The 23,467-nt window shown below is 37.1% G+C and overlaps 1 protein-coding gene across 3 annotated transcripts in view; it reads left to right on the plus strand.

Annotated features, from left to right (window-relative positions):
- Positions 1-23,467, plus strand: part of IQSEC1 (IQ motif and Sec7 domain ArfGEF 1) — a 479,651-nt gene that overhangs the window by 64,427 nt on the left and 391,757 nt on the right. For all 3 annotated transcript variants that reach the window (XM_089523108.1, XM_089523116.1, XM_089523111.1), the window contains exon 2: positions 20,958-20,987. In XM_089523108.1, the coding sequence (XP_089379234.1) occupies positions 20,958-20,987 (30 nt within the window). The remainder of the gene's footprint in view (positions 1-20,957; positions 20,988-23,467) is intronic.

The following is a 23,467-nucleotide window of genomic DNA, read 5'->3' on the forward strand; positions in this document are numbered from 1 at the left end:
CCTTTTGTTTTCTCTCTACACATTGTCCCTAGGAAAACTCATTAGTTCTTTTGGCTTTTCCTATCATTTGTATGCCGATGACACTCAGCTGTATCTTTCCACCCCTGACCTTTCTCTGGGTCTTGAACAGCAAGTTTCATTTTGTCTTACAGCTGTCTCTCAGTGGATGCAGCATTGATGCTTGAAGCTGAATATGTCTAAAACAGAGCTTCTCATTTCCCCACCTAAGTCTATTCTTAAATACTCCTTTTCTGTTTCTGTTGATGACATTTCTATTCGACCAGTCTAGGAAGCCCGTAGTCTTGGTTTTATTTTTGATTCTTCTCTGTCTCCCAGATCCAGGCCACAGCCAAGGCCTGTACATTCTTTCTCTACAATATTGCTAAAATCCATCCATTTCTCTCTGCGTCTACTGCCAAGACCCTGGTCCACACCCTGGTGTTCTCAAGATTAGATTATTGTAACCACCTATTTTTTTCCTTTATTATCATCCCTTCACTGGCTCCCCTTTCCCTTCCGTATTCAGTATAACCTTCTGTTGTTGACCTTTAAAGTCCTGCATGGGCTGCCCCCTCCTTATTTATCTGAACTTCTTTCTCCTCACATTCCCACTCATACCCTCCGTTATGGTAGTCAAGGTCTGCTGTCCAAGCCTAGGATTTCCACTGCCCCGTCCCGGATTCATCCCTTTTCACTTGCTGCCCCTCACGTCTGGAACCTCCTTCCCCCACGAACACAGCTCATCACTTCTTTTACCCGTTTCAAAACTGAGTTGAAGACTATATTGTTCAGGAAAGCATTCCCAGACATTGTGTGATTGTTTATCCGATTGTTATCTGAGATATGATATTTGATTTATTTGATCTTTTTAATTTGTTGTCTGCTTTTTTATCTAATTCTATCTTGTATTGTTATCTATTTTATAAGTATTTTGTAGAATGTACACAATTGCAGGTTTCATTTTTATCGATTTTATTGTTTGTATGTACAGTGATGTGTAACTCTACAGCATTATATAAATAAAGTATAATAATAATAATAATAATAATAATATCAGAAGGTTGGCAGTTTGTGGCCCAAATGTCCCATGGTGGGGTGAGCTCCTGTCACTAATACCAGCTTATTCTAAACTAGCAATTCAAAAGCATGCAAATGCAAATAGATAAATAGGTACTACTGTGGTGGGAAGGTAACAGCATTCGGTGCAATCTTGCTGGCCACATGACCACCAGAGTAGTCCTTGGTCAATGCTGGCTCTTCAGTTTAGTAACCGAGATGAACACTCCCCCCTACAGTCAGTTATGACTAGACATTCATGTCAAGAGACTATCTTTACCTTTACCTATTGTATATTGTGAGAGGATGTAGGATTTAGGTGTTTAAAACTAAGGTCAAAATCTTTAGTGTTTATGACATCTGGAAAGAAATGCATGCCAGAAATCTGACACCTTTGAAAGACACAAAATTTTATTTAAATTTTATTTAAAAAGCAAAGAAACTATGCAGCCCACAAGTAGTAAAAGAGAGAGAGAGAAATGCTTTTTTGTTAGGATTACTCAAGTGCTATAAAAATTGTTCACAAGTGGCACAGCCTTCCAAGTTTTCCAGACATTTTTGAGAGTGCAAGAAACTGATGGAATTACACAAAATTTTCAAACTCAGCAAGACCAGACTTAATGTTTGAGGGAACTTGCAAAGTCCCTGACAGAAGACAGATCTATTTGTGGGATCAGAGAACATAGAAGAAGCATTCTGTATACATATTTTATCAGTTTCACAGAAATGAAGATACACACTTAAAAACTGAATGCATCTGCATTTATGGTCCATGTAGTTAACAACAGGAGCCTAAATACCCTAAAAGCACCAGATCCTCTCTGATATTGCAAGCTAAGCAGGGTCATCTCTGGTTAGTACTTGGATGAGAGACTGCCAATTAATACCAGCTGCTATAGTCTATATCTTTGCAGAAGGAATAGAACAAAAGAAAACCCTAAAAAAAAAAACCCATGAAATTCATGGGGTCACCATAAGTCAACCGGTGACTTGAAGGCACATGCATACACAGTAAATAGGAAATAATATATATTTTAAAGAAATATCAGCTTATGAGAGGCTCGGGGGTAAATGCAATTACAAGCTACTATAGTTATGCCTATAGTAGAGGTGGAATGCATCATGGCTCCAAGCAGTGTTTCCCATTTGAAAAGACTTTCAATAATTAGATAAAAGCAACCACTTTGCAGTGATTCTCTGAAAAAAACAGTTTGCAAATGGATTTAAAAAAATTAAATAGATCAATTAATATATGTATACAGATGTAGTGGATCCCAATGGAGTTTCATGGCACAGTAAGAGAGGATAATGCCTTTTAATATCTTGTCAACATAGGTCTCTTAAAAAAATCTAGACCCAGTATTTAGCAACTTAGTAATAGTTTAGTGCATTAAATGAAAGGCATTCAGCAGCTTTTAGTAATGATGATCTGCTATAGCAAACCAATACAGAAAAGGCATATCTGTTCAGAAAGTATATATGAAAATTAAAAAGGAATACTATGAATTGTCTAATTACCATTTTATTTAATGTTTATTTATACTGTAATGGACGCTTATCTAATGACTCAATGGAATATGATTCTTGACTTTAAAAGGATTTATCAGGCTACTTTTCAATCAACAATTTTTGCCCCTTCTGGGGAAAAGGAAGCATTAGCATGATGGAGTCTTTTCATTTAACACTCCTTTTCCTGTTCCATACAGATAGTGTCTGTTCTGATAATTTGTTCCTTACAAAATTATTTGCTGCTAGTTTGAGATTTCAAGTGTCAAGAATTGCCTATCTATCAGATATTAAGGCAACATATATAGATATACATGCTCTAAGTGAATTGTAATGTTTCTGATAAATCTCAAGGGTAACTGTTTTAAAGCTGTATGCCATACCAGTTTAATGGAGGGCATTTTCTGAATAGCTACACAATTCCCATCCATCTATATAGTCTAACTATACCACTTCAAGAAGATATGCAACAATGTCCAATATCTATTCAGAAAAAGTCCTCCATTAAATTGGCAATTCTTGAGGCTTGAAATCTCAAACTAGCAGCAAATAATTTGAGTCATTAGATAAGAGTCCGTTACAGTATAAATAAAATGCTTTTATTTATACCCCACCCTTTTCCCAGGCTGAGACTTGGGTCTAGGTCTGCTCTCTTCCCATCCTGCCTCTTTCTCAAATACCCCATTTCTGGTTAGAATTATTATACCAATAAAATGTCAGGAATTATTTGCTTAACGTAACAGTTTATGTAACATGAATTTATGTTTAGTTTATTATTAAAGCCATGGTGATCAGTGAAGATAACAGTAAATTGTCAACAGAAATGTCATGAATGCTTCTGATTTTTAAGTGGCTAATGCCTGTGTGGACTAGCATATAAGTCAGCAATCTTCTCTGGAGGTACAAATTGCCCTCTACTAAGGAGGAGGCATAAGGCCCTGACTGAGTTCACTACAGCTTCACTTGGTACTTCAAATGTGGCTTTTCAATTGGTCTTTCAAAAATTGGTCTTTTAATTGGTCGTTCAAAAGATCTTTCAAATGTGAATGGTGCAAAAGTTCATTGTGTCCTGGGAAGTGTCCCTTGCTTCCTGCAGCAGTTTTTTTCTACCACCATTCACATTGCAACACACAAAAATAGCAGCTCCATTCCCTTATCCTTCCAGCACAATCTTTAAACAGGCATCCCAGAATCACCAAATCATCTGAAAGACTATGAAGATAAAATAATTGTATGCCTATTCTAAAGCTCATATTCTTTGTTCAAGCAATGCTTAAGTATAAAAGTTTTGAAATCCTGGCAGTGATTTCTTAAACTTAACTTGGGAATATAAATACAAGCTTTTATCCATTTGAGAGGATGGGGAAAAACACAAATCAGAAATATTTTAATCAAGATATGGGCTCTTGAGAGAGCATGAAGGTGGCCAGCTTGAAGTGGCATCAGAGAGCTTTTCCAATGCATACTTGCATTTCTGTTATGGATGTAGGAGCTTGCCTACACACTCTCTGACAAACACAGCAAAGCAAAATGGTTTTAACTATTGGATACCTCATTAAGCTATTTCAGAAAAAGGTAGATCAACTAAATGCCCAAGAGGTAAGATAGCTATTAGATACATTTTTTCCAATGTGAAGGCTTTCATGGCCAGCATCCATAGTTTTTTGTGGGTTTTTTGTGCTATGTGCCCATGTTCTAGAAGAGTTTATTCTTGGAGAAACATCAGGAAGAAACTCTTCTAGAACATGGCCACATAGCCCGAAAAACCCACAAAAAACTATAGATACATTTTTTTAAATAAATCAACAGACCACATGAAAACCAGACCATATAAAAATTACCAAGTACATACAAACTGTATGAAGTGTAAAAGAAATGTGAAAGAAAACCCCAAGAAAATTCGGAGTGATATTTTTCTCTTTATGGTAGAAGAGTTAAAGAACGAAGTTCCACTTGCTGTTGATGGTCTGCAAACTTTATTATCTTAAAAAGTCCAATGCCTTCCTTCAATACTCAGAGTGTCCACTTTGTTGTTTTTTTTGTTTTTTTTTTTTAATTTTTATTTTCATTTTCAAACAAACACAAAAACATTCATACAACATTATACACATTATACATTGAGGCGCGTAACCTTATATACAAACAACATATTTCACATTGACAAAACAAATAGTTCCTTGACATGACTAAAATAACATTTAACATAAAGGTGCTTCCTATTACTCAGTTAACTTCATCTTCCAGTATTGGATTCTTATGTTATGTCTTATTTCCATTTTCCCTTTAAGACATTGATCTCCAAACAAAGGGTGGGTATGAAACTTCCCTAGGTGTAATTCTAAGAAGAGTGTACCTTTACGTTTTCTCGTCTCTTTTTGGGGCGCCTCACTATAGTTTAGTTATAATTTTGTTTAAATAGACTGTTGCTATGCAAACTCCTCTCTATCTTATACAATATGTAAATTCTAAATGACTTTCCATATGTCTCCCCCTCCAGTATAAACAGATAGCTCCTTTGTATTTACAATAAAGCTTCTAGTTTTAACAAAGTATATTTGTTTCCATAATTCATATATTAAATAAAAGCGGCAAAAGGAAAGAGAGGGGTAAAAATCTCTTCTATTACACTAGTTAACTTCCAAGGAAGAATATATTCTGCTTCCAGAGCAACTTAGATATGGGAATGCTTATTTAGTCCCGTCTTCCAATGGTGCGTGATTTTTAATCAGACTAGCAAAATATTTTGCCATCTTCTCTTAATATAGTCCTTAAATGGTAACCATTGTTCTATTACTTGTTCTTCACTTTTCCCTTTGATCCAAGAGGTCATTCTATCCAACTCCGCCATTTCGAGAGTTTTCATTAACCATTTCTCTATTGAAGGGGCGGAGTTCTGTTTCCAGAAGCTAGCAAAGACAATTCTTGCACATGTAAATAGGTAGAATAATAATCTTCGGTATCTCACAGGTGCAGTGTCTTCAAACATCCCTAATAAACACACTTCCGGGGAGAAAGGAATTGAAATTTTAAACTCTTTCACAATTATTTCATATACACATATCCAATATTTTTTTGCAATCTCACAGGTCCACCACATGTGGTAGTAAGTTCCTGTGGTTTTTTGACATTTCCAACATATAGGACTAACTTTCTTATAGATCAGAGAGATTTTATGAGGGGAAAGATGCCATCTGTAAACCATTTTGAATACATTTTCTTTCAGGTCCTGATTAGCAGTATATTTCAGCCCCCTGTTCCAGATGTATTCTGGAGTGTCCACTTTGTTGAGAGTGCAGACTACAACTCCAGAAATTTCTGGTAACAGCCCATGAAGAAGGCCAATTTGTGGCAAGGCTGAAATGCCTCCTTCAACTCTTCTACTGTGAATATGTGCTTTCCAGTTTTTTTGTTCTATTTTTCTCTTTTGGCCATGAAAAATGGAGAAATGTTGCATCAACAAGTGAGGATACCACTTTTTCTTATAGACAACATCTTCCTATTTCCAAGTCCATTATAATTTAATTGAGGGTAGTATTTAAGTATTTAAGTTTTTCCACTCCAAACTGATAACTACAGCCCCCCTAATAGGTTCTGGGTACTGAGGAGTTGATAAGAAAAGTAAACACAGTGTGCTAGAAAATAATAAATGTGATATGGTACTTTAGCAGTATTTCATACTTTTTATCTGGTCCTGGGACTTAAGGTAGGATTCCCTAGCATTATTTCCTCCGGGTTGTGTGTGTGCGCGCGCGCATGTATGCATGCCTTCAACTCTCCTGTTTATTTATTTATTTATTGAAATATTGATATCCTGCCTTTTACCCAAAGATCTCAGGCTGGCTTACAATAAAATCAACTGTAAATAACTACAAAAGTTTAAAATATTAAAAATATATTAGTTTTCAGTTTAGAAACAGTTAAAAAGCAGTTAAAATGTCACTGAGTAATCAGGTTAGCCTATAGGCTTTAATAAAGACTTTTGGTGACCTTGTGGATTTCATAGGGTTTTCATAGGCAAGGGGAATATTTGGAGGTGGTTTTGCCAATTCCTTCGTCTAAAATACAGCTTACAGCACCTGATATTTATTGGCAGTCTTCCATCCAAATGCTAACCAGAGCTGACCCTGCTTAGCCTACAAGATCAGACTGGATTTGGTGCCTTTAGGGGTATTTGGACAGATTTCCTCCTTAAGCAGAATAACTGTACATCGAGGTATTAGTAGCTATATGACACTTTAATGTTAAAAATGCTTAGCATACCAATACTATCTTACTGTAAAACTGAGACTGAAAGAGAGTGGTTTGTTTAAGACCCCAGGGTTCTCCCAAGAATAAAAGGAAGGTTTCTTCATAACTCAGACTGTTACTAGCTTTCCATCAAAGGAAATCATTATAAAGCAGTAGGAATACTTCTCTGTCCTTCTGAATTGGAAGGTATCTTCTGGTGATATTCCATTATGTATATTTATCCACAACAGTATCCTTAATACAGTTGTTAGTTCCAACTAGAGCAAATCAATAGGAACTGAGTAATTCCACAGTTACATAAATTCCATTGATTCTGTGCATCTACTTTACTAGGGACTAATAGATTTAGGCCAACAAGAATGCACCAGGAGGAGGCAAAAGAAGGGTTATCATATGAGAGAGAAGCTCAGTAAACATTGTCTATGTCTTAAGCAAGAATATCTTTGTCTAAATCTCCAACCAGCTGGGCTGACATGGTGTAATCCTCTCTGTCAGTGCCCCTGAAGTGGATGTAATTGAATCTTGTGGCTGCTTAGGTTATTGGTTTTTAAATTTTTCTCTTGACAAATTTCTTCATATATCTTCAATGTATTTATAAAGCATCTCAAGTAAAATCTATGTCATTAATTACCCTTTCGCATTATGCCAAGTAGTTTTGTAGTATGGTTTTGTGTACTGAAAATTCCTCTTATCTCAGTATTTTCCCTAGTAATTTCTTTAGGCAAAATAATTTGCTGATTGTTTTAAGCCCAAAAGCTCTTTGACACTTAAGAGATTTGCAGCATGGATTATAAAGTGTCATTTAATCTTCACCTGCGAATCCATTGTCTATGGATTATTGATGCAGTTAAGTCATTATGGTTAAGTCTCAACCTTTTAAATGTGAAGACCTGAGAATGAGAATGCAAATTGAACCTACAAATTGAAATACAGAAAACTCCTATTATAGGCTCCTCTAACACTGAGCTTTCAAAGATCTCCAGATATCTTTATTTGTATGACCAGATAGTTCTTGAGTTAAATCATGCAGCTCATGTAGCAATTTAGCTGCTACCAAATAATAATTACTTTCAAGTTTTGAAGAGGTCCTTCTGCTTTTTAGATAAGCTGGATAATACAGTAACCTTCTGTAGACAATCAACTTAAAATTTTAAATATCTTTCATTGGGAATCAGTGTCCACATGGTCAACGAATAGCCATATTCACAGAGATCACACCATGGAATATTATTAGAAATAGTTTTGTTTTGTTTTTAAGAGGAAACACAGGGTTTTTTTTAATGAAATAGATAAGATGTATGTTATTATAACACAGATTATGATGACAATAGAAAAGAACATAATTCAACCTAGTAATTTCTTACTGATTTTTCACTGTGAATGGCCTAAATCTTCATTGTCTTACTGAAAGGTCCATTGTGTTAGCTGAAATAAATTTCTGAAGTGAAATCCTTCAAGGGAGAGATCCAGCATAGTTTTCCATTGTGCAACCATGTACGCAGTGCAGACCAAATCTGTGCACATCCAATAATGCAATATTTAAATTCAGTTCAACAGTGCTAGCAATTCTCATTCCAATTTCAGGACTCAGTTTCAACAGAAAAATAAACTCAGTGAAATGATGGGAGAGAACCTCAAATAGCTGTATGAGATATCGGCAGTGGTGGATGATCTTTCTTGCAGTGAATATGGTCTATGGCTCATATATCCATCATATATTTGTTTGCAACTAAAACTCACTGGTGTTTATTTGGGACACTGGTTATGAAGAACTTGTTCCCAGTGATTGGAACATTAGATTTGAAAATTCATTTGACCACATTAAATATTTAAATAATTCATTACAGCAAACACTAATGATTGCATTTATTTAATTCATTTAATTTTCATTAATTAACTCATTGATTTAAAAAAACTATGATGTTTTGGGTAATGGAATTTACAGAGAATGGCATGGAGGCTGTCAATCTTGACTTTAGGGAAACACATTTTATTATTAGCTCCCTCAAAAGGGCTCTTTTTGCCTATTAAAGCTGCCACCCTCCAACCTGGAATATCTTTTCCTTATGGACTTTAAAGCCCATAGTATCATTGTTACCTGGAAGATATGGAACTCCAATATACCTGGAACTGTCAAGTTGGGAGAGGCTTTTCCATGGTGTGAGATCTCCTTTTGTCACCTGTCTGCATCTCTATTATATTTCTGTACCACCAACATGTACACTTCACTCACACCTCAAATGCCTTCTTGGTTAAAGGTTAATAAGTTGTTTTATTTCAGTTAGAAGGCCCTGATCTACTGCAAGTACAGAAGTAAGAATACATACAAATATCAGTCACTAAATGAAGGGTGGAGAATTCTTCATTAGGAATCTTTTGAGAACCTCTGAACATAGTCATGGCTGAATCCGTTCTTCTACCTCACTCTTAGAAAGAGTAATCTGCAAAGATTAGTGGTAAAGGATATGGTCTGCATGCAGGAGCTAGATTGTGGCATCTCTAGTTTAAGATCTAACAATCCCATTCTCTGCACTCATCTTACTGTAATACTTATTTAAATCTCAGAAGTCTGTATTGTAAAGCTAATGAAATATTGAAATGTTTGCATTTATCTTGAATGAATGAATCTTGGCTTGGAAGGAATATACCTGCAGATCTAAGAAATTTGCTGTTGGATATGGAAAAAATTGGCTTATTGGAAATGGAGGGAGCAATCCTGTGCTACATACCTGGGAGTAAGTGTCACTTGATTAAAGTTAAGACTTACTTCTGAGTAGTCTTAGGCCTGAAAGAGACAAGCCTCAGGGAGCTGCATGAGCGTGCTGGCACCATTTGTGCCAGGACCATGGCAACCGCATGTGTAGGGGAAAAAAAACGAGGGGGGTTGTGAGGAAAGAAGTCAAGAAAGCAAGAAATGGGAGGGGAAGACTTTTGACTTAATTATTAAAGATCCCAGCACTGTACACCACAGCGAAGAAATGCACATATGTTGCAGGTCACCCCATATAATATTACATAATAATTGTATATTTTAGTAATGCACAGTAGAGACCAGTGAGGAATATGGAGCCCAGGTGGCGCAGTGGTTAAAATGCCTGTACTGCAGCCATTTACTCAAAACCACAAGGTTGCGAGTTCAAGACCAGCAAAAGGGCCCAAGCTCAACTCAGGCTTGCATCCTTCCGAGGTCGCTAAAATGAGTACCCAGACTGTTGGGGGCAAATTAGCTTACTTGCTAATTAGCTTACTTGCTGTTCACCGCTATGATCTTTGGAATAGCGGTATATAAATAAGACAAATTATTATTATTATTATTATTATTATTATATGACCAATAGAGGAGAAGTTACTGAAGCAAGTCATAATTCACCACTGTCCCCATCCCCAGAAAGTTTCCAAACACTTTCCTCCCATCCAGAGGTAGGGGAGACATCAACCTTTCATGCCTAAATGGTCTTACATTCTGAAAGGACCTTGGCTGATTAAAGGTCTTAGTTGGCTACAATTTATTATTTATTTATTTGATTTTTAGCCTTCCTTTCTTCCAGTATGGCATCCAAGGGAGCTCAGAACATAAGTTACAACCAAATACAGTTAAAACAATGGACACTACAAAGGTTGAAGCACAATTAAGCAACTGAATTAAAAACATCAACATAAACCAGTTAAAAAGGCAGTTAAAGCATGATGATGATGATGATGATGATGATGATGATATGACTTAAAAAGACAGACCACACCAATTAAAAGACCTTTTGTAGTGTCCAGTTAACAGCCAAAGTCCTGTGTAAATAAGTTCTTTGCCTTCCAGCAAAAAAAGAGCAGAGAGGGGAACAAAGAAATCACTACTCCATCCAACAACCATTCTAATAAATTATTCACTTTTTTGTTCTATCCATTCTCCCCCGCCCTTCTTAACCCAGCTGTTCTGCAACTCCACAGATTCTGCCTCCCATGCTCCTCCATATATGTTACCTAACAACAGAGTCATGTGATACATTCCCTCCATTTCTAATATTTCTTCTCGAGAGGCAGTAGACCTTTATCTTTTCCTGAATAAGACAGAGGTAGAGGCACCCACTCTAATGAACTCTAATCTATAGTTTTTTGTGGGTTTTTCGGGCTATGTGGCCATGTTCTGGAGGAGTTTATTCCTGATGTTTCGCCAGCATCTGTGGATGGCATCTTCAGAGAATGCTGATCTGGAAGAGAGTGGGTATATATGTATATGTATATGCACGTGTGTGTGTGTGTGTATCCTCCTACCCTGAGGCCTGGCCAACAACAACAGAACAATACACAGATTAACATCACTCCTCCTCACCCAGGATCATACAGTATATGTGTGTGTGTGTATCCAGTCTCTTCCAGGTCAGCATTCTCTGAAGACGCCAGCCACAGATGCTAGTGAAACGTCAGGAATACAGTCCTTTAAAACATGGTCACATAGCCCGAAAAACCCACAAAAAACTATGGATGCCAGCCATGGAAGCCTTCAACTTCACAACTCTAGTCTACTTCACTAAAGCATTTTTTAAATTCAGAGTTAATTTACATGAAATCACTAGTAACATTAATTCAACCCGTAATTCTAAGAATTAATTCTGAGCTCTGTCTGTTCCATAGGCAGAGCTTGGATGTGAACAGGATGAGTAACCATGGCACACTGTCAATAAGGTCAGTCTATTTCGGGGTCATAGTGTTAGAACAGTATGAGGGCTGCAGGACTGTCAAATTACAATATCTGTCAGAATAGCTGGAGGCCCACTCCTGGTAATTTGAGACAGAACTGTCTGGTGTCTTCCTGTTTTTTTAATATGAACACTATGGTATAAAGGGAATATTTAAGGCTGACTGTTGAGGACATTTTGGTAGAGATAGGAGTAAACTGTCGTTTACAGTCGGCCCTTCTTATACACGGATTTTTTATACACGGATTCAAGCATACATGGTTTGAAAATGTCCCCAAAAAGTATAAATTTACCTTGATTTTTCATTTTTTTATAAGGGACACCATTTTACTATGTAATTATATTTAATGGGACTTGAGCATACACGGATTTTGTTATACACAGAGGATCTTGGAACCAAACCCCAGCGTATAACAAGGGTCCACTGTATTTTGTAAGGAAACGAATGCAAACAGGCTTTGGACCAACCTAGAAAAATGTAACAAAGGGTGTGAATGCAATGATATGTCTGGAAGCTGGTTATAGTAGAGGTTGACACCTTCTTTTATAAAGTCTTTATGCATTCATCCTTCACTATTGGTTATTTTCTGTTGTTTCAACATGAAAATGCTACACTGTGGTTATTTGATGGCTTCTCACATTAGTACCAGATTTAATGAGAACATTAAATTAATGTGTCCAGAGGTACACTGTGTGTCCAGAGGTACACTGCCTTTCCAGTAACAGCCTCTTCACCATAACATTTTGCAGAGAGAATGGAGAACTAATTTCTACAAAGCCCCTCTTCTCTAGCAGCCGCCTACCTCCCTCTGGAATACATTTGGGGTAGGTTGTTGCGTTCTATTCCCAGACTGCTATCAGATCCAAAGAGCCTTTCATAAATCGAGAGTAGTTAGAGAATTTATACCCCACCCTTTAGCCAAGAAGATCCCAGAGTGGTTTACAAATTGTTGATTTGACAGTCCCCTGACCTCCAGTTTACAATCTAATAAGACAGGACACATGTGCAAAAGGGGATAGTAGTAGGGGAGGGAATTGGGTCTGGCAAGATAATGCTTGTTCTTCTTTACCTCTGAGGCCAAATCAGTGCCAGTTAGGATGGGGGGAGCAATTCAAGGCAAGATGGAACTGTGCCTGGCTGCTGTTCTGTTGTAGCAGTTGGAATGGAGGTAGGGCTTCTCAAGTTAGCTAATCTTAGTGAATATGAATAAGAATAAATTACCAAGATGATGGAATAGAGAGCATGCTTGTCAAATTTGCAAGTAACACCAAATTAGGAGGGGTGGCTAATACCTGAGGACAGGCTCAGAATTCAAAATGACCAGGCTCAGGTTAGATAGCTGGGCTAGAACTAACAACATAAAATTCAACGGGGAGAAATGTAAGGTGCTACACTTAGGCAGTAAAAATAAAATGCAAAGATATAGGATGGGTAACACCTGGCTTGGCAACAGTACATGTGAAAGGGATCTAGGAGTCATAGTACACCAAAAGCTGAACATGAGCTAACAGTGTGATGTGGCACTAAAAAGGCTAATGCAGTTCTAGGTTGTAACAATATATAATGTCTACATCAAGGGAAATAATAGTACAGTACCACTCTATTTTGCTTTGGTCAGACATCAGCTGGAATACTGTGTCCAGTTCTGGTCACTACAGTTCAAAAAGGATGTGGACAAACTGGAGGGTGTCCAAAGAGCAACCAAAATGGTGAAAGGTTTGGAAACCATATCCTATGAGGAGTGGTTTGTGAGTGGCTTAGAGAGACACAATAGCTATATTTAAATATTTGAAAGGATGTCATATTGAGGATGGAGTAAGCTTGTTTTCTGATGCTCCAGAGACTAGAACACAGAGCATTGGATTCAAACTGCATGGGAAAAGACTCTACCCAAACATTAGGAAGAACCTCCTGATGGTAAGATCTATTTGACAGTGGAATATGTAAAATAAATAAAATAATAACACTTTAATTTATATCCCATTTTTTGTTTCCACAATCAAAGCGGCATACAACCTTTAAAAAAATACAATATATACAATTCCTCCCCTTAAAAAGGATTAAACAATTCCATCCATTAAAATTACAGACGATAAAAATCTAAAAACAATACTGCAATAATAAAATAATGGTGGGCAGTATTCACTTGTAGATGACTGTGGGGGGAGCATTACATGGCTGGGATCTATTCTGGGAAGACCTCAGAGAGTGGTGGGGGTTCTTTGGAGGTTTTTAACGAGAGGCTGGATGGTTATCTGTTGCTTTTGTATTCCTGCATGTCCCTTGTGATCTCGTCCCACTCTAAAATTCTATGATTTCTATGAAATAATAACAACCCGGATTAGGTTATTTCTGAAGTTTAAATGAGCATTTAAATAAATTGAAGAAAAAGTTTTTTGAATATGCAAGATTTCTTTTGCCTTCTGCTTTTAGTTATATAGTGTGCCTATGCTATATGCAGGTGCACCTTACCTGTACACTGAAGTAAACAGCATGCATGCTACACCACACCACAAGTGTGTGTCCCATTATTTGCAATGGGGCACAAACATACATGGAATTTCCCTTATGTGGGAGGGGGGTCTGGAATGGATCCCCTGCATAAGGGAAGGACCCAATGTATGTATTCAGTATTCATAGTAATTTTTTTTTTTGCAATGTCCTGAATATTGTGCAAAACCAAGTGTTATACTGAAGTACCAAAAGGAATCCAAATTCCACCCCCCCCCCATTTCAAAAGAACGACTACACATCAGCAATGAAATTAGGGTTGTATAATGCCACCACATTCACATCTCTCTTTATAGCTATGTTTAAGCATGACCCTCTAGAGGGCAAAGCTTGGTTAAGCAATCCATATATTGAGCTTTAAACAAATGCTACTATAGTTATTAGCTTTGGAGACTGGCAGTTATTGAGCACTATTTAAATGGTGTATTCAGTTCCCAACAGTAGTTAAATAAAATATTTAATATTCATGTTGGATTATGGCAAAATCATGGTTGTGCCTATAGTTTTCTTTGGCTACGTGGCCACGTTCTGGAAGAATTTATTCCTGATGCTTCGCCTGCATGGGTGTCTAGCATCTTCAGAGGGCTGCGGCATGGAAATGTGAGATACACACACACACACACACACACACACACACACACTCTCTTGTGTGACCCTTAGTTGGGAGGAAGTGATTGCGTATTAATCTGTGTGTTGGTCTGTTGTTGAATGACAAGGCCCAAGGGTCACACAAGTGTGTGTGTGTGTATATATATATATATATATATATATATACACACACACCCCACACATTTCATGCCACCACCCTCTGAAGATGCCAGCCACAGATGCAGGTGAAAAGTCAGGAATAAATTCTTCCAGAATGCAGAGGCATAGCCCAGCAACAGAAAATTATGGACACCAGCTGTGAAATCCTTTGATTTCATATATTTGTATCATTTACTAAACCAGCCACCTTGGGTCCCTGGGAGAAAGGCAGGAAATAAATAAATAAATAAATAAATAAATAAATAAATAAATAATAAACACTGTAACTGAGAATGTCAGATAAAATTTCCCAAGCTTTTGCTGAAATAATTTGTGTCTTCTGTTTTCTCACTGTTGTACTTTGTACTCCTTTAACTGGTTTCTTCATTTGTAATTACCCTTATTGAGCCTATTGCGTATAACCTTCTGTTGAATAAAATGGAGGTCCATATTTCCAGTATAAAATTATTAACTCAGGAAATTCTAACCCAAAAATAGAAGTGGTTAATGCAGTGTACCTACAATGAATGATGTGTGTCAAAATATATTTTAATTTTTTAAAATTTGGATTGAAAGGTTCACATTAGGGTTGCCCTAAGTCAGAAATGACTTGTAGGCACACAACAACAATTGAACTGAAAAGGACAATTGAAAACAATGCAGGATTTTAGCAGCATGCCCTGTTCCCAACCTGTAGGATACTCTTGCTGGTGGTTCAGTATACTGCTGTTTGTTTGCTATTGTTTTAAAGATTGATTTGGTGTTGTGAGCCACTTCTGAGCAGTTTAGATGATGAGTAGGGTGGAAATATTTTTATGCAATTAAAAATAAAAGATACTAAGCTTATCAGAAAGAGTTTCAACTGTGAAAGAGTAAGTACAGTGTGCCCGCATCATACATGGGTGCCTTTTACATGGCTTACGCTGAAAGCTGCGCAACGGGGTTGGAATGACACACGTGCGTCATGCACGAGCCCCATTATTTTCAATAGCATACATGCTATTTGCCTTACACAGAGAGGTCCAGAATGGATTCCCGACATAAGGCAAGGGCGCACTGTACTCCTGTGCTTCATTTTAAAAGATGAAGATTGTGCAACCTGACGTATAGCTAACCTGTAACACCAGCAGCTACAGCCAGCATAGCCAATAGTGACAGATGGAGTTCAGCAATGTCTAGGGGAGTGATGGTGAATCTTTTAGCTGAGTGCCCAAACTAAAAGGTCTTCCAGCACTGAGTGTTACCTGGTTCTGGGGAGTGGGACTTCCACCTTCTGAGGGCGGGACTTCTCTTCCCACCCTCCTGGGCTTCTCCAGAAACAGCTGAAGGCTCGGGGGGAGGGGGAGGAGGAGGCGGGAAGGAGGTGGAATTATTATTATTATTATTATTATTATTATTATTATTATTATTATTAAGCTTTATTTATATAGCACTGTAAATTTACACAGCACTGTACATAGAATCTTTTAATTAGACGTTTCCCTGCCCTCAGGCTTACAATCTAAGAAGACGCGACACAAAAGGAGAAGGGGATGGTTGTGGGGAAGGGGATCAGGTCCTGGAGTTCATCTTTCCCTCTGAGGCCTGGACCAAGGCAGATGGACTGGAGGGAGGGCATGTACTTCTTCTACTTACTCCCCCTGCGCCATCCCCCACCAGCAGCTGCCTCTGGAGAGGCAGCTGGAAGCCAGGAAGAGTTGGGAAGGAGGAGAAACAGGCCCGAGCCTCTTTCTCCTCATTCCCCCACACAGTCCCTGGCCTCCAGCTGCCTCCAGAGAAGAAACTGGGGAGGGTCGGGAAGGAGGAGGAAGAGGCGCACACCTCTTCTTCGTCCTCCCCCCACTACGCATCAGGGAAATAGCATTGCGTGCCAATTCTGGTACACGTGCCATTGGTTCACCATCACAGGTCTAGGGGGACACCCAGTTCTCACCCCTCCTCCATGGTAACTTCTGAAGGCTACTTGGAGTATGTCAGCTACTGATTTTCCTGTTTTTATTTGTTGTCAACTGCCTCTACATTTTAAAGCGTGATCATGAAAACATACATGAGCTTTAAATTTCTGGTTTTATTTGTGATTTGATGAACAATATTTTTATGCCTTCTGCTATCATTGATAAGATTTATTTATGGTAAATTGTACTGTGTGCCAATGAAATAAAATATAATTATGTGTGTGTGTTGCTATTGGACTATCACTGTGCATGAGAGTTTGTAGCATATAAGGGATGGGTCCCTGCCTTATAGTGCTTGCTGTGCAACTGGAAAAGGATGGAAAGCAAAGTTAGGAAAACACAGAAAAATAATTCTATGCTACTATAGTTGCATACGCTGCAAATTGTTGTTTTTTTACATTATGGCAGGGTGTTCCAAACATTGGACTATAAACCTCATCAGCCATAGCAAGTATGAGCAAGACTGACATGTAATTGGAGTTGCAGTCTAACAACGTTTGGAAGGTCAAAACTGCCCTCCATTGGAGTTGGACATGGAAAGGTAGAAGTTGTGCCAAAGGCACTGAGAATAAAATGGGTTTTGGGAAGCATTTGAAGGAAATAGGCTTGATAGTATCACAAGTGTTCTGTCTCTTTTAAGCTTGTGTGACAGAGAATAAAAGGCAGAGTCCTTTGAGACAGTGGAAAACCTTTGGACATCTGATGTTGTCTGAACAAAGCTTATGGGTTGTACTATACTGGAATATAAAAAGAGAGAAATCCAAAAGTCAAGCCAATGGAAGGCTTTGAAACTACTGGTGCTGGATCAAGTATTGGACAGGAAGCCATTGTAATGATTTAAGGAAGGGCACCATACAATCCAGTCAATGAGAGAGTTGGGTGATTTTGGGAACAGGATGCTGGATACAGTGGATGGGACTGAGAGGAGACAGTGGAACACTAGAAGTATGTACCAGCATTCTCATCCCAATTGACAGTGAGGACTGGCAGTGGTGTGAAGAAAGTAACATAACATGGTAGATTGCTGAATACAGAGGGGGGAAAGGTCAAAAAAGAACACAACATCAAGGCTTCATGGCTTTTGCAAGAACAGGAATTGTTTACAACTAAGAACATTAGATTGGCTGTGAGTAAAGATGTAAAATTTTGGATGTATTGGTTCTGAAATGCCAGTGAAATTGCCAAGTGGAAATATCAAACAACTATTTGATGATGGTAGATGGAGGAAAGTGCCACTTACTCTGTTTCTGTGACCAGTTGAACAGTACAGTGAGTTAGTGAAGGTTAATAAAATGCAGTGAGGGTTCATAAAATAGGACAAGAAGAGGTTTAGCAGCCTGAAACATATATATAGTATGTGGAGGGTGGTATTTAAAATTTCAAAGAAAGTCTTAAGACTCATGTGCCAGCAGAAGGCTTTGTACAACTGTCATCGTGCCCTATTTTTGCTAAGCAAAACAGAATCTTTGGGGTGCCAAGGTGCTGGAGAACTCACAAAATAGTTTGGGAATTGTACTTTAAACTAATCATTTTTTCTTTCTGAGGTAAACATTTATAGCAAATTTCAATATTCTAGAAGGTACATTAGAAGCTTATCTACAAAGAAAATATTTGTTTCTTTTTGTTCCTGACAAGTCAAGGCTCGGATTACTGTACATGTAGTCTTTGTACTTTAGAGACTAAGCATTTAACTTTAGTTTCAAGGTTGTTGGCATTATTGTCTTTATCCTGTTTTTATTTTTTGATCCTTGAGACATCTACACTTGAAATGGCCTTAGATTGTGCTAGGAGAATAATGATAGCTTTGGTGCGACTATCACTGTAATATTATATTTTGCTGCTAACGTGGCTCCTGTCCAACTGAGTAGACATGTCAAAAATGTGTTCTGTTCTAAAGGATGCCTGTCAGTAGCAACTATTTAATGTACAGTTAAAATGCACTTTACTGAATTTAATATTTTCACATTGGTTCTTTCTAGACTAGAGAGTTGGACAGCTTGACTGTGAATATCTTGATATAATATATAGAAAATATTTTTAAAAATATAAGTGATGGTTAAGAGGTAGTAGAAGGAATAAATAGATGACAGTGCTGTGAACCTGGACTTCTGAGGGAGTAGAACAGCAAGATTTCAACTTTGAGGAATCTGTATCAGCAGGACCATGGACAGCTCTAACCTAGCAGATAATTTGCTTCATTTAGTTGCAGACCACAGCTAAGGTAAAATACCCCATCATAGTTATTAATTTCTCCTTGCTTCTAAATAAAGAACAGACTGGATCTACTGGGATGAAATCCATGTGAGATATATGGGGTTTTCAGATGTTTTATTGCTGATATCCAGTTGGATATCTAGTTGCATCATTCAAACCATGTGCCATGTGTGGCATACTGGTAAAGCGGAGAAAGTTAGGGTTGCTATTATTTTATTTTACTGTAATATAGTGTGACAGGAAAGAACCTGCAGGAAGTATTAGGAATATGTATTTTAAAAAATAGAAGAATGAGAGGGTGACAGCAGCAAAAGCAGGGAAGGGAATTCCTGGAATTTAGCAACTGGTTAGTAGTATCTAAAGAGGAGGAGGAGGAAATCTGGAACACCCTTTCTCACTTACAGAGTAAGCTGAAAACAGTACAGTTTTTTTAAAAATCCAGATTTCTATAAGATACAACCAGTTGGTACCTCTCTTTTTTGTGTGATATTCTTCCTGCCAAATCTGTTTTTTTAAATTCTACTCCTGTTCAAAGTATAAAAGGAAGTAGTCAGGAATAAATTAATATATGTTGATCATACTGTCTTCAGAAGTTGAAGACACAGATACTTGCCTACTGTGTCACTAATAATGTATACAATTTTAATATTTTATGAGTGAGAGGAACATCCAGTGGAGGAAATGTAAGATCATTTGCCTGATTCTGTCAAATGGCTGCATCAGCATTCTATTTTTATTTAGGAACATTGAAGTTTTGTTGGTTTGAATGATGTTAATCTCACTATTCAAAATTATGAACATAGAACAAAAAAGAGGTCTCTCTGGATCAGGCCTGTGGTTACCTTTGGAGTATGCTGCCATAGTCGAAGGCATCCCCCTTTCTTCTAGCTTGAACATGAGCTTTGGATGCAGCCAGGGAAGCTGCTGTAAAAGGACAGGAATCAAAAGCTCTCTGCATGTTTACAAAACCCTGTGGAGTTTGGTAATGGAAGTCTACATTGCTACCTCTTTGTTTTGAGGGGAGAAACATATTTTCTTTCACTTAAGTTTGATTGTAGTGATTTGAGAAATATAACTGTTTAAAATCCCAATTTTTGTTTGAGATTATTTCATTATTTCATTGTATTATATAGTGATTTATATTTTTATGTCTATTGTATATGGTCCTGATACCAAAGGATCATAGAATCAGAGAAGATTGGAAGATACCTCAAGGCCATCCAGTCCAACCCCCTGGGCATGCAGGAACACAGAATGTAAACACTCCCAACAAACCTGTTTAAAAACCTCCAAAAAAGGAGATTCCACCACACTTCTTCAAAAGATGAAAGAAAAAATAAGGAAATAAATAGAAGTTTGGTGTATCTTTGTAGACACTTGATAGCCTTCCAGAAGCAAAACAGAGGAGTAATGAAACTGTACATATTTAGCTGTGACCCATTAATGTTCTCCATTGGGAAAGGAGACAGACATTTACAGTTTATAGAAGAACCTTGTGATGTTACATGATGTTCTTGGACTTCAGCTCCCAGATTACCTAGTCATTATGATTTATACTAACCCTGTGTGCACTGTGTGAAATTAATGTTTTTGTTCAATAAATCTGAATTTATTGACATCATATAATGTAGTCTGTATAGATTATTAAGATGACATCTGTACAAACATCAATTACAGGATCAGGAACTACAGAAATAAATTAGATAAACATTAAATAGCATATCCTGCAGTGGATGCTTTCATCTAACTGCATTGCATTCAGCTGGTTGCTTATTGAAATGCATATCCCACTCCAACTAGTCATGTATTGCTAAACTACACACATTTCAAAGTGTTCACCATGAGCATTTCTTTTTAGTTTTCACTTTCTTTCTAGTGTCCATATCTTTGCATATCAGTACTGGCAATCATCTGAGAGCAAATATATCAAAATATAGCAACCAATAAATATTGAGATACAAGCTACCCCCTTATGGGGGATTTCAAATTAGTATTCTAATTTTATTTATTTATTTATTTATTTAACAGGTCTGAAACTGAAAGTTCAAGAAGCATCAGGTATGTTCTTCAATTCTTCACACTTCTTATATGGTCTCTGTGTAAATAGTTATAAATAAAAAGGATTTTTTAAATTTTGCAACATTTTACAAAGACAGTTCTTTTGACAATACAAGATTACTGTCATCTAGTTTCTTAAGCATGCCAAAGTCATTGTGCTTTAGCTAGGAATAACAAGCAAGCTTATTTTAAGATTTATTTTTTTTTAAAAAATGTATATGAATGGGATTTACTGTACTTGAGGGAAAAGAAAATTCTGAAGTTATTTTAGAGAAAAGTGCACAGATAACATCCGGAGATGTGCATATATCCCTTCCCTGTCGTATACAATTGTTTTCTCTGTGGCTTAGATTTGAGTTGCCTGCTGCTGGAAAGAAAGAAAAGGAAAAATGCTTTGCTCTTTAAAAGTAATTTGTTTTCCAGAATACTGATGCTTGAGATATTTTAATGTGTTTACTTCCAGTCAGAGATGTGTGTTGGTGTTTTTGTCCCAACTGATAGCATTTAGCATAATTAGTTACTTTCAAGTGAGACTGCATATTAAGGGCTATGTGATAATCAAGCTTGTTTTCTTCTATAAAGTCATCCCAACTTTGTTTTTTGCTGTCTGAAGTGAGATTCTTATGTATCCTCTTCAAATGAAATATAACTTTGGCTGCATCCTCACTGCAGAAATAATGCAGTTTGATACCACTTTAGCTGTGATGACTCTATACTTATGAATTCTGGGAACTGTAATTTGTTGTGGCACCAGAGCTTCCTGACAGAGGCTCAAAATACATGGGCCTTTCAGGCCATCTGATTTACTCCAAAGAAAGCTAAATACCTCCCAAAACTACAAGTTCCAGAATTCCATAGCATTGAGCCACGGCAGTTAAAGCGGTGTCAACTTGGATTATTTCTACAGTGCAGATGCATCCTAAGGTGAATTTATCATAAGGTTATTATTTGTTTCTTTGTTTATAGTTTTTTGGGCTATGTGGCCATGTTCCAGACGAGTTTCTTCCTCCTGTTTCTTTGTTTATTGGATTTGTTTCCTACCTTCTTCCAAAAATGGAATTCAGCATCTTCTTGGCAATCTTTGTTGAGAGGTGGTTTGTTTTTGATTTCTGAGTCTCAGCGAGTGTGACTAACCTAAGGTTACCTAGTGGGTTTCCATGGTTGAGTAAACATTTGAACCCTGGTCTCCAGAGTTATAGTCCAGTGCTCAGACCATGGTACCACTCATCAAAATCTGCAAGCATTCTAATGTGAGGCTTAAGCATTTTTATATAGGAAATGTTAATATGTGAGAATAATGATTTACAGAAGCTAACAAATTATTTTGTAATTTACAAGGTACAATACAGAACATATTGGTTAATTTATAAAATGTTTGCAGCTGTGAGAAAAAGAAAAATGCTTTGTTAGGACTAATCCAAAAGTTGCAAAAAATAGTTCACAAGCTTTGAAGTATTCTCCTTCAGGTGGGATGTTATGTGAAACCAAAATAGCAAAAAGGAATGTGCTAGAAGGGACTTAAAAAAATATACCCAGAATTATCATGGTGTGATTTCAGAGATGTATAAAATGTGATTCCACAATTAAAATAGAAAGTTTTATTTTGTGACCTTTGAAATGACTTGTATGTTATGAGCTCAAGTCTCAAGTTTGTAGTCTGTTCCCCCCGCTCTCAAGTTTGATACTTGAGAATATTGTATAGATTACCTGCCCTTCTGATTGAGTTGTTAGATAAGTACCACTATCCTACCTTGAATATGTCCAGTTTTATCTGATTTTGAAAGCAAAACAGGGCCAGGTCTGGTTAGTATTTGAGTGGGAGTTGGTAGCACTCCCCATAAGTCAGGTACCAATGTTCCTACCAATGCAAATTTACATTAGCTTACTTTCAGCAAAGTAGTTTTAAAATGAGCTGTCCTTGACATTAACAGATTAATAGTTGGAAGTTGTGATAATCTATCAGTAAAATGAACTTGTAACTTTTAACTGGCAATATCATCCAATACAGATTGGAATTTAGAAGAAAAAAATAGTTACAAAAGAATTAAGTATTTGATAAAGTGATGTATTAATACTCAGAACAGTCATTCTGCCAGTCATGCAGTTCTGTTCTCAGAGCCAAAATTTGTAAGTTTCTATATATGTTGGAATGCTTATGATTTGTGTGTGTATGTTTTACTTATAATCGATGGTTCAGATAACGTTAAGCAATGTTTTAAATGAGATAAATGTGTGCTTCAATTTCCGCCACACAGGTCTTAATTGCTTTATGGTGGATAGATTATACTCCAAATGACCAGTCTGGCTGCCATAAAAAGAAAGGAAATGGTATAGGAAATTACATAGAAATACTCTATCAAACAAATTCTTGAAATGACGGTTTAAGCTGTCTTTAAAAATGACTTAGCATTGTCATCTTATATAATATACATCCATAAAATTGCACTGAGACTTTCCTAATGATTTGTGATATTTTTTTA

Source organism: Sceloporus occidentalis, unplaced genomic scaffold (assembly GCF_023333645.1).
Source record: "Sceloporus occidentalis isolate IW3139 unplaced genomic scaffold, rSceOcc1.0.p SCAF_1, whole genome shotgun sequence".
NCBI lineage: Eukaryota > Metazoa > Chordata > Lepidosauria > Squamata > Phrynosomatidae > Sceloporus > Sceloporus occidentalis.